This window comes from Chinchilla lanigera, unplaced genomic scaffold (assembly GCF_000276665.1).
Source record: "Chinchilla lanigera isolate Chin_1 unplaced genomic scaffold, ChiLan1.0 scaffold00019, whole genome shotgun sequence".
In the NCBI taxonomy this organism is placed as follows: domain Eukaryota; kingdom Metazoa; phylum Chordata; class Mammalia; order Rodentia; family Chinchillidae; genus Chinchilla; species Chinchilla lanigera.
In genome coordinates, this window is record NW_004955420.1 from 25,757,184 (window position 1) to 25,768,635 (window position 11,452).

At 51.1% G+C, this 11,452-nt stretch overlaps 1 protein-coding gene across 1 annotated transcript; it reads left to right on the forward strand.

Moving 5' to 3' along the window:
• The first annotated feature begins 2,246 nt into the window (after nt 1-2,246).
• LOC102029518 (C-C chemokine receptor type 1) lies at nt 2,247-7,264 on the forward strand. Its single transcript, XM_005383455.2, has 2 exons — nt 2,247-2,506; nt 5,469-7,264. The coding sequence occupies exon 2, from the start codon at nt 5,480-5,482 to the stop codon at nt 6,545-6,547; it is 1,068 nt and encodes a 355-aa protein (XP_005383512.1). The 5' UTR covers nt 2,247-2,506; nt 5,469-5,479; the 3' UTR covers nt 6,548-7,264.
• The last annotated feature ends 4,188 nt before the right edge of the window (nt 7,265-11,452 follow it).

Genomic DNA, 11,452 nt, shown 5'->3' on the forward strand with positions numbered 1-11,452 from the left:
ATGTATTTGCATTGGTCATCATGAACAGACTAAGGTTTCTGTGTGTAAAACAATAAGGTTTTCCTATTAAAAGAAGCCCTTGATATAAAACTAAGTTAAAAGAAAAAGGTTTTCATATAACTGTGACATTTGTTATTGCTCTTTTCTTAATATAAGAAATATAGTCATTTCTTCCGGGCATACAAGTCCTCTAAAATATAAAAGCAAGATTGTTCATGGTGATAATCTTTTCTTCTAGACTCAAACATCTGCCTAGTCTCTTTTTGTGAGGGGGGTGTTTTTTTCCAGTACCAGAAATTGAACTCATGACCTTGCACTTGTCAGGCAGGCACTGTGCCACTGAGCTAAATCCCCAACCCCCTGCCTATTGTTGTGTGCTTCAGCTACTTATGACAAGAGGTACATGAGGCAGGAGGGGTTCAAGGCCAGGCAGAGCTACATAGTAAGCCCCTTTCTCAAAAAACCAAAACTAGAAACCGAGAGCAGAAATCAAAGGCTGGTCACAGGGTCAAGATAGAGGAAGGCCTCACAGTCTATCCTCATTGGACACCAATGAGCCATTGGAGTCTGAAAAAAAAAAATCTCAGACCCCTGCAGACCCCCATTCCTGGGGGATGGAGCTGAATGATGGCTGACTGCCAAGTGGAGACCGCCTCTTCTGAGGTCTTTATTTCCCAGAGGAGCAAACTAAAGCAGGAGGGAACCAGGGACAGTTTCAGAGCCCCTTCACAGTGCTGATTTTGTTGCTGGCTAGCATGAGTTCTTGCATTTAGTGACAGAAATTAGAACTAAAGCACAGATTTACAGGAAAAAGCGTTAACTAAAAACACTGGGAAGGGGCTTTAGCTGGGGGAGCTGACCTACAGCAGCTGCCCTAATGGAGGCTGGGGGCAGGAATCAGACTGGCCGAGGCCCAGGCCAGCTCTTAAAGAACTGCTGGAGAGCTGGGGCCTGCTTTCCTAGCTCCGCACTCCTCAGGGCTTGAGGGTGGTTCTGGTCCCAGGAAACTATTGTCCCAGCCTCTGCTTGTCCCAGAACACAGTGGGTCACAGGTCCAGGACAATGGCTGGAGGCTTCTGGCTGTCCTTAAATGTCCCTGTAGATCCCTTATCTTGGTGTCCTCATCCTCAAAGGGGGTGGGGTCATGGAAATTCAGGGCTGATCTACCTCATTTTGCCAAAGTTTAGATAACACTCCCTCATGACCGACATACCTTTATGCAGAGCTGAGAAGGAATTTGACCTAAAGATCTAAAGTAACAAAGGTTACAAAATGAGAGGCAAGCTTTGCTCTACTTCACCTACTGGGCATTTGTAGGAAGAGTCCATTTTCTTTTCTTTTTTTTAAGCAAAAACAGCTCTTGCATCCCTGGCTGCCTGAGGAGAAATAGGGGAAAAGGCAAGCCACATTCCTAATGTGCCCCAGGCTAAGGGCCCAGGAGTGGTCATGACCCTATCTCTGCAGTGTTCTTTGTTCTGTGGGGTTCTGAAATGCTGCCTCCTGTGAGCCCGGTTACAGGCAGGTGAGCACAGCTCCACACTAGGTTTCAGTGGTGGTGGGGATCGTCATCATGAGCAGCTTAGATCTGATATCTCTCTTTTCCTTCTTGAGGAGGGTTGTGTTTTTGAGACACGATCTTGATATAGAGTTAAGGCTGCTCTCAAGCTCACTGTGTAGTCCAGCCTGGCCATAATATTACAGCAATCCTCTTGCCTCAGCCTCTTAAGTGCTAGGCTTACAGGCATGCAACACCGCTCTGGGTCAGGCAATGTGACGTTTTCCAGATACCAGCTGACCACATGCTCCTCTCATAGCAGAAATGCTTAGCAGCCTGATTTCCCAGAGTGGGAACCCAGTCATGGTGATTGGCTGAGATTGGAAATTACCCATTTGATCTTTGCATAAAACAGGGGTGAGGCTCAGAAAGGGAAGGTAAATTCAGCCCCAGCTCTGCTCTCCTCCCTGGGGCAGGTTCCTCCAGGAGACGCCACTCTGGAGCAGGGGGAGGTGAGCAGGGAGGGCGCCCCAGAGGAAGCAGCTGCCTCTCTAGGCTCCAAGGACCAGCCACATGGTTTTGAGGAACAGATGCGGGGTTTAAATCCTTCTGCCTGTAATCTTAAAAAAAGAAAAGGCGTCCAGCTGACCACAGAACTCTGTGCCCTCCCCGCCCCAGGAGGTTGTCCCCTTGCTCCACAAGCTCTGGGAGGAGCTCACTGTAACCTCCTTATCTAGCCCATCTCTGCACACGGCCCTCCCAGGTCCTTCCTGGCCCACAGCCACCAAGCAAACAAAGCCCCAGCTGTGAACCCAGCCACAGCGCAGGCCTTGTGGCCAGCAGGAGGACCCGGGTGTAGAAGAAGAAGTCCAGCCGGTTCCTGTCATTCTGACAGCCTGCGACTCCACAGCCCCATCTCCACCATCTCGCAGGAAGCTGAGCATTTTCTACTCGCTGAGACCTCACACCTTCGGTGCATAAAGACACTAAGAGGCAAACCATTGGAGCCAGGTAAGTGGTTCTTTGCTTTTCTATGCTGTCACCAACTGTTTAAGGGGGACCCTGTTTAGGACGTGGGCTGCTTGGTGCTCCTCAGAGGCAGAGAATGGTCCAGGGGCCAGGCTGGTGTCTGAGTACCCCCCAGGTGCATCTGTAAAACAATTAGGGCCAGGCAGTGTGGACCAGGTGGTACTGAGGCACAGCTGCAAGGCATTGAATAGCCTAGTGTCCTGGGAGTGCAGGGTGCATTTATAGGGCTTGTGTGCAGGTGCAAACCACGATGGGGGTGTGAGGTACTGGAGATCGAACCCAGGGCCTTCCCACTGAGCTACATCCCAGCACTTTTTTTTTTTTTTTTTTTTGAGATAAGATTTTGCTGCATTGCTCAGGCTAGGTTCCTATTCCTGATCCTCCTGCCTCGACATCCCAGAGTGCTAGGGTTACAGGCCTGAGCCACCATGCACAGCTAACAGGAAATTTCCTTACATGATTTCATTAAAGAGACTAATTAGGAAAGCCAGTCACTCTGAAGAGACATGAAGTGACTTTCATGCAAAGTTCTTTAAAAACAAATTTCTTGTCAAGTTTCCCCCTGTAAAGGAAAACCAAAGATGGTGTATTAAGAAACTGTAGCAAGAGGGAAATACTACTTAGGAAAAGCACTGCACATACGAGGGTGGTTTGACACTGAGCTGATTTCCTGAGAAGACTCGGTGAGCTTTGACGTCCTGGCCGACCCTGACTGTTCGCAGGACCTCTCCTCTGACTTCCTCCACAGACCGGAGGACACAAGGCCTGGGTGGCTCCAGGCTCTGGGGACAGTTGACCTCTGTGCAGTGACAAGGAGGAAGATTCCATGGCAACAGGGTCCTTGCATTTCTCCTGCAGGTCTTCCCAGGTCATCTTCAGGCGCAGTGTGCCTGGAGTTGACTTGGGGCCTGGCATTTTATGGAAATAGCGAATACAGTAGGGGCGAGGTCAGCTGGTGAGGGTGACTCAACTTTCCCGTCACTTTTGCCAGACTGACAGGAATCTGAGCTCATGGGAACAGCCTAGTAGTCCAGCTCAAAGTTCTGGTGCCAGCCCCAGCCCATTGCCTTCAGCACAGTTTGCAGGGGCAGCAGAGAGCTAAAACCACAGCTCCCTGGGGGACAACTGTGCTTCTCAGAACCAGGACTGATCAGGTGGAGGCAGAGGAGTGAGCCCTTGGGGTAGATCAGATGGGAAATGAAAATCCTTCCTCCTTCCACCCTAACCAAGAGCTACCCCTTCCAGCCAGGACAACGGCCACCCGCCACAGCCCTGGTGTTCACTGGCCAAGCTGGACATGTGGATGTTAAAGCAGGAAATCTCATTAAGCGGAGTAGAAGGAAGAGCTTGAGGCAGCCAGGTTCCAGGCAGGGATGATGTTCGGCAACTGGGTCAAATCACTTCCTGTTCTTGGTGGCCACATAATGAAAACCCCATTTATTCGTATTCACTTATTTTCTAATGTTAAATTTTAGTTGACACTTAGAAGCAAGTGTGTTTATGGGCTATGGTGTGATATCCCAGTGCATGTGTACAATGTGTAAGGACCAGAATGGGGTAACGGCTGTGTCTTTTCCCTCAGTGTTGATCATTTCTTCGGGTGAGGTGCATCCAAAAGCCTCCCTATGACCTACTCAGAACTCGCAGTTGTGGTCAACCCTGGTCCCTGTACAGTGCCACAGGATGCTCGAAGTCACCCCTCAGGCCCAGCTGCACCCCCCACGCATTCGCCCTCCGCTCTCCACCACCCAACCCAACCATTCCTGGACTCAGGAAATCACTGCTCTGTGCTCTGCTTCTCGACAGGAGCTTTCCAGAAATTTCTAACCAGAATCCACATGGAAGGGACTGCCACGGCCCTCACTGCCCAGACACATCTCTGTCTGGACTGTCAGCCAAAAGACCTAGCAGGGCGGCTCTCAGGGGACAAGGGACATCCACAGGACCCTGGTCACTCTGTGAGGTCACCAAATGGCCAAAGTTGTTCGAAGCTCTACATGCATGCATGCGCATGTGTGCACACGCACACACACACATACACACACACACAGAGCCCGGGCTTCCCTCTGAACCTACTCTATGCCCAGCACAGAAGGCCTGCAGTGACCTGTGCACTCACCTAGGCTACATGACCCTGGGTGACCCAGGTCATGCTGAACAGTCTGTTCTCTGCCCTCGTGTACAAACTGATGGGCTCACCTTGCCATCTCACCGTGAGAACACTCTGTGTTTGGAGAGGGTCATTTTTACATTATAGGACATCTTTGGCCTTTGTAGGCCCAAAAGCTATGAAGCTCTCTTTGTGAGTTTATGCCCCACAGCCAGGAAGGTTTTCCTTCCCAGAGTTCTCCTGGGGCCTGCAGGGGACAATGTCATCACACCATTGTAAGAGGCGGGAGAGCCTTGTGGGCTCCGGGCTGGACACCAGACAAACGCACCACCAGGTTTGAGCTCCAGTTCTTCTGCTCCCCGGAACTGTGTCCTCAGGCACATTTGCTAACACTGGGCACCTCTGTGTTGTCCAGCCACTCTAAAGTGGGAATAAGAAGTTCTCTGCAAGGGTTGTTGAACACTAAGTCTGGGGCCTTGGCCCTGGGACTTGCTTAGGAAGTCCTGGCTCCAGGACCATGGGGAGGGCCACTCATGCCTTCTGCCGGAGCTTGTCTCCTGGACACTCATGACTAGGGTAGTGGGCTTCAGGATCTGTGCAAGGGTTTGTTCAGCACCACCCTTGCTGTTGGACTGGGGGGTCCACAGGGCAGAGAGGACCCGGGTCACCCTCCTGGCTCACCATTTTGTCCCCAGAGCATGGTAGACGATGGGCCCTCAGTAATCATTTGTTAAGTGGTGGGAGAAATATAACCACGACCTTGGCTTCATTGTGCAGAGCCTTTGGCCTCTGATGGAAACATAAAAAACAGAAACCATTATTCTTGACTCACAGGGCAGGCCAGGATGGAGAGTCCAGCTCCCACAGAGGACTACGGCCTGACCACCGAATACGACTATGGTGACTCAACCCCGTGCCATAAGGAGGCCGTGAGGGTCTTTGGGTCCCAGCTGCTGCCACCCTTGTACTCCCTGGTGTTCATCATCGGCGTGGTGGGCAACATCCTGGTGGTCCTGGTCCTCATGAAGTACAAGCGACTCCGAAGCATGACCAGCATCTACCTGCTCAACCTGGCCCTCTCAGACCTGCTCTTCCTCTTCACACTTCCCTTCTGGATTGACTACAAGGTGAGAGACACCTGGATCTTCGGTGATGGCATGTGTAAGCTCCTGTCTGGCCTCTACCATGTGGGCTTGTACAGTGAGATCTTCTTCATCATCCTGCTCACCATTGACAGATACCTGGCCATCGTCCATTCCGTGTTTGCGCTTCAAGCCCGGACCATCACTTTCGGCATTGTCACCAGTGTCATCACCTGGGCCCTGGCCATCTTGGCTTCTGTCCCAGGCCTGTACTTTGCCAAGACACAGAGAGTGTTCACTCAATACACCTGCAGCCTTTATTACCCCCACGAAAGCCATCAGGCCTGGCGGTACTTTCAGGCTCTGAAGATGAACCTGCTGGGACTCATCTTGCCACTCCTGGTCATGGTGTTCTGCTACACAGGCATCATCAAGGTCCTGCTCCAACGACCCAACAAAGAGAAGGCCAAAGCCGTCCGGCTGAGCTTCATCATCATGATCATCTTTTTCCTCTTCTGGACCCCGTACAACCTGGCTGTGTTTGTTTCAGCTTTCCAGTTGCACATGTTCACCAACTACTGTGAGCAGAACAAACAGCTGGACATGGCCATGCAGGTGACAGAGGTGATCGCCTATACCCACTGCTGTGTCAACCCCATCATCTATGTGTTCGTGGGCAAGAGGTTCCGGAAGTACCTGTACGAACTGTTCCAGACACAAGCAGCTGTGCGCTTGGACAAGTGTCAGCACTTCCTCAACAGGGGTCGGCTGGAGAGGTCCAGCTCTGTGTCTCTTTCCACTGGCGAACAGGTACTGTCTGGAGTGCTCTAACTTGAACCCCTGCATGCCAGTGTGGGTCCCAGTGGGAGTGACCTGCCAGGTGAGCCACCAAGCCTTGTGGGGAGGCAGTGTGGTCATCCCCACCAGATTTCCCCACCCCGCACAGCATTGAAACTTAGCCTTTGAGACAGAGAGTGCTTAAAATTGGTCTAGACTCAGACACCTGGGGCTTCAATCCTGCCATGACTCTTCTTGGTGGAGAGGGACAAATGGGTGACATGTGACATTCCAGCCTGAGACTGTGGACCCCAGAGAATGGCTTGGGTCCAACCAGGATGCCCAGGCTGCAAATGCTGGCATTGGAAAAAAACCCTGTTGCAGCAGCCCTGATGAACGTGGAAATGGTGATTTCAGGGTGACACCCTACTGAGTCCTAGAGCCAGCACGAGACCCATAGCTGCCTCCCCCACCCGCCCCATCTTCTGGAAACTCAGAATATAGAACTCAGGGTGGCCAACTTGACACCAACCAGGAAATGGGACTAGGGACGTGCTGTTGGCAGTGAAAATGTAGAAAGGGAGCCAGGGAGACCCCTGCCTGGCAGGTGGGTGGAGAACACTCTGTCCTGAAGCAGAGGAGGAGACGCCCTGAGCAGGAAGTAGCTCATTCACCCAAGCGTCCTGTGACAAAGACCATTGCAAAGTGGCTCTGAGCAGGATTTAGTATTAACCAATTGGCTTTCCATGAGTACTTGTGAGTTGTCTTAAGCTTAGGCACCTTGTCTGAAGGTGGGCAGTGGACTCACAGTAAGTAAACCTCTGTGAGTCACTGGTCACTGCTGAGGCCTGTATTGACCTGTGAAGCTGTGATGCCTCTAAGAACAAGATAAGGCCACAGCTGAGGACGTCTGGCTCCAACCCCAATTAACTTAAAGGAGACTGTAGCTGCAGGCGTCTCACTCCTGCTGTGAAGGCCTTCTTAGAGATAACATAGTTCTCCTAAATTAACATAATATATTCCTTGGAGAAGTCCTTAAAGGATTTCCCAAGTCCTGCTCAGATCCCGCGTGTTCTTGAGTATTCCCCCTCCTTTGTTGGTAAACCAAATAAATACGGACTGCCCAGAGAAGTCTTTGTCTAAACTCAGAGAATATCGAAGCTGTAAGAGAGTGAGACCCTCCTGGAGCCCTAAAATCATTTCAGTTGTTTCATTTATTTAAGCCTTCACCATCCACTCGCTTGGGAGATTGTTGGACTGGTCAGTCTGCAATAACTAAGGGTTATTTAACCCGATGGTCCTTCAGGCCTCAACTCCCACCAAGGACCTTGTTCACCATTCTTGGTCTCCTCCCTCAGATGTGCAGTTCTTTAAAACTTGTGTTCCTAATAACTAAAATAGTTTCTAGAAAAGCCCAAAGACACCAAGAAGAAGACAACATTGAAGCCATTGGTAATCTCACTAACCAGACAACCACTGTGCATTTTGGATGTACTTTCATTTGTTGTCCATTCCGTGTGTATTTGGATTGGCACTGAGTTGCCTTTTCTGGTGCTCCTGGTTTTGCTGCTCTATTTAATGAGCAGTATGCTGCAGTCCCTTTCCCTGGTGAATAAATCATTTCAAAATCATTGCTTTGGGTGTGTGTGTTGAATTCTATGTGGAAAAGTTCCCTAATTTACTCTCCCTGGAACCCCATTACAGCTGGAAAGTTGATCCCCATTTCCTCTGATCAAGTTTTCCCCAATGTCAGGGGCAGGCTCCTCCATGCACAGTGAGCTCTCAGAGTGCTGGAGACAATGGTGCCCAAGGAGGACAATCCCCAGCTCCATAGGTGGACACGTGGGGGGAATCCAACAGTGTGACAAGAGGGATGGTACCAGGAGAGCAACCCAAACAATGGGCACCTCACCTTATGACACAAGGACACACAGGCCACCTGCTCTCCTCCTGCACTGGAGCTGTACCCTCACCACACCACCCTTGATGGTGACTGATGGTGTCCACCCATCACCCCTGTGCAAAGAAGCTGATGCCATGGACCAGGGAGGAGGTCGCACCACCCTGGAGTTATGTCTCCACAGAGAGAACACAGAGAAAGCACAGCGCTGAATGGTGGGTGCTGGCTCGCCACCCGGGAACACACCAGCACTCTCCCTAGAGTGGAAGGGAGGCTGAACTGAACCAAGAAGCCTTGTCCACCCCTTTGGTAAAATCACACAAAAAAATGATATCAATTCCATAATGATTTCCTGTGCTCCAGTTTCCTTTTTTGAAGTAGACCTTATTTTCCCCCTTACTGCAAAGGAAATTTGTGTCTAATGTGGAAAACTTGAAAGAACCAAAAAGACCCCAAGAAGAAAATGGTGGCCCTGAAATCCCAGTACCCCAATCCAGCCTAAGAATGGGAGTCCTGTGACACTTTCCCTTCCAGGAATGTTTTCTAGGTGCACGCACACACACAGACACACACACGTGCATACAGTCACACTTAGCAGTTCTCAGCGTGGCAGTTGCCCGGTTTTTTTTTTTTCTTTTTCTTTTTTTTTTTTTTTTGTTTGTTTTTCTCTGGTACCGGGAACCGAACTCACGACCTTGCGCTTGCCAGGCAGGTGCTTTGCTGCTGAGCTAAATCCCCAGCCCCTGGTTGCCAGGTTTGACGCACAGCAAGACCTACTTAGGTGCTGCTTGAATGGATGACTCCTGTGTCCTCCTCTGTGAGGTGAGGATGAACAGACTAGCACCCGCCTCCTGCAGGGCTCAGGATTAAATGAAACAAGCCAAAGAAGTGGGCAGGCTTTCTCCAGCTTTTTCTGACAGCCATCTGCCTCCCCTGTCAGTGCCTTTTGCATTCAGTGGGACACCCCGCTCTCCCTCTCTCCCTGCCCGCTCCTCCCGGGATCCCGGCTCCTGGGCCCCAGCCCCAGCCTCACTGATACGGTTGCTCCCAAGTTGCCTTCCTGCTTCATCCTTGCAGACAGGCTGTGCCAGGATTCCACAGAGAATTCCCTGCTGTGTCAGCCAGGCACCTGTTTCAGCCCTCTGCCCAATCACGGAGGGGCTGAGACTCCAGGGTCACAGAGCAGCAGGTTGGGTTGGGTGTTTGTCTTGTTTACTTTTCTCTCATTGCTGGGACAAAATACCTGATGCCCAAAATTAAGGAAGGAAAGGTTTATTTTGCTTACAGTTTGTGGAGGTTTCAGTCCATACTTGGCAGATTATAAGGCAGAGTGGCACATGGCAGAGAGCTACAGCTCATGGCGGCAGAACACAGCAAAGCAACAAGCACAAAAGCCAGGAATGGCCTCAAGCACCCTTTTCCTCTCCCTTACATATGCAAACTATCCACCCCAGGGTGGGTGTAGCTCTCACACCCATAATCAATCAAACTCTAAAAGCCTGCCCCATGGCCGCATGAGGCTTTGGGGGGACACCCAGACACAAACCATAACAGTGTTCTTGGGGATAGAGGAAGGGAAAACCTGAAAAAAATTTATGCCCCCTCTCAACCTTGAGCACTAAGGTTGCGTGAATTAAGCCCTCTGGAACTTGGACAGGACCCCAGCTCAGCTTGCTGGGACTCCCCTGACAATAGGACCACACGGTATTGCAACAGCAAGTGGAAACAGCAAAATGATACCCAGGATTTGGAGGCAGATTTATTTGTGTAGACAGCATGGATCAGGATCATTCCCAGACTATCAGGCCCTGAGAATTCTTAGCTCAGTCTGCTGTGCATCTGCTTTAGCCCTCAGCAGCAGTCCCAGCTAAAGAGGGACTGAGGATGCCTATTTTACAGGAGTAGAAACAGGCTCAGACAAGAGATAAAGAAAATCACGCAGGTCACAGGGTTGGCTTCTGATGGAACAGTGACCCAGGCTGGTTGCCCTCTCTTACACACTGCCATGGCCTGGTGCTTGCACAAATCAGGGGTCTCAGGGGCCTGGTCTATGAAGTCAGAGGTTAGAGCCAGCTCCAGGCTCACCAGATCACCAAGGCAGGACCCAGAGGAGCAGGGCACCCTGGGGCATTTTCTCCTGAGCCTTGTGCCACCCCACAGCCCCCTTCAAGGGGAATCCACGGTTGCCACTTGATTTTGGAGGCAACAGCAAGAGGGAAAATCTGAGTGAAGAGGAACCAACCAGGCTATCTGGCGGCCCCACTGAGGAGTGGAACAGGACAGCCTGTGCCCAGCATGCCTTGTCCCCACACCTCCTGGCCCCTGGCCTCCAGGTTGCCCTCAGGTGTCGCATCTGAGACCATTTGTGGAGCTGGCCCTGCTGCGGGGCTGTGGCTGGGGGCACTGTGGTCCGCAGTCCTGTCCCTTCTGATTCTCTGTCTTGAAGTAAGCACTCAGACTGTAGTAGAAAATGGCTTCCCCCAGCCAGTATACTTCAGTTTCTCAGTTGCCCAGGTAATAGTTCCTGTTCCAGTTCTGGTTGCTCCTGTCTCTTAGAAACAGCTGGTCACTGTGATGCACAGCTCGTCACTATGATGCACATTGTATAAACCAACCCCCAATTGACAAACCACTCTGCCTCTGTAACTTCCTGCTTGCTTATTGCATATAAGCCCTAAGCCACCAGAGATCAGGGCCTGATAGTCTGGGAATGATCCTGATCCACGCCCATCTACATAAATAAATCTGCCTCCAAATCCTGGGTGTCGTTTTGCTGTTTTCACTTGCCATTGCAATACAATGCTGTCTTATTGTCAAGGGAGTCCCAGCAAGCTGAGCTGGGGTCCTGTCTGAGCTCCAGAGGGCTTAATTTAGGGGGCTCTGAGGCAGAAGCCACCATCAAGGGAGGAGACAGCCCTGTGGGGAGTGGGTGGTGCAGAGGTTGGCTGAAGGTGTCTTCTGATTTTGTCATTGTCTCTTCCGGTAGCCACACACTTGGTGGGCAGTCACTGCTTCAGTCTATTTCTCTATCTGGTGGCTTTTTTTGCTGGTCTGAGCCA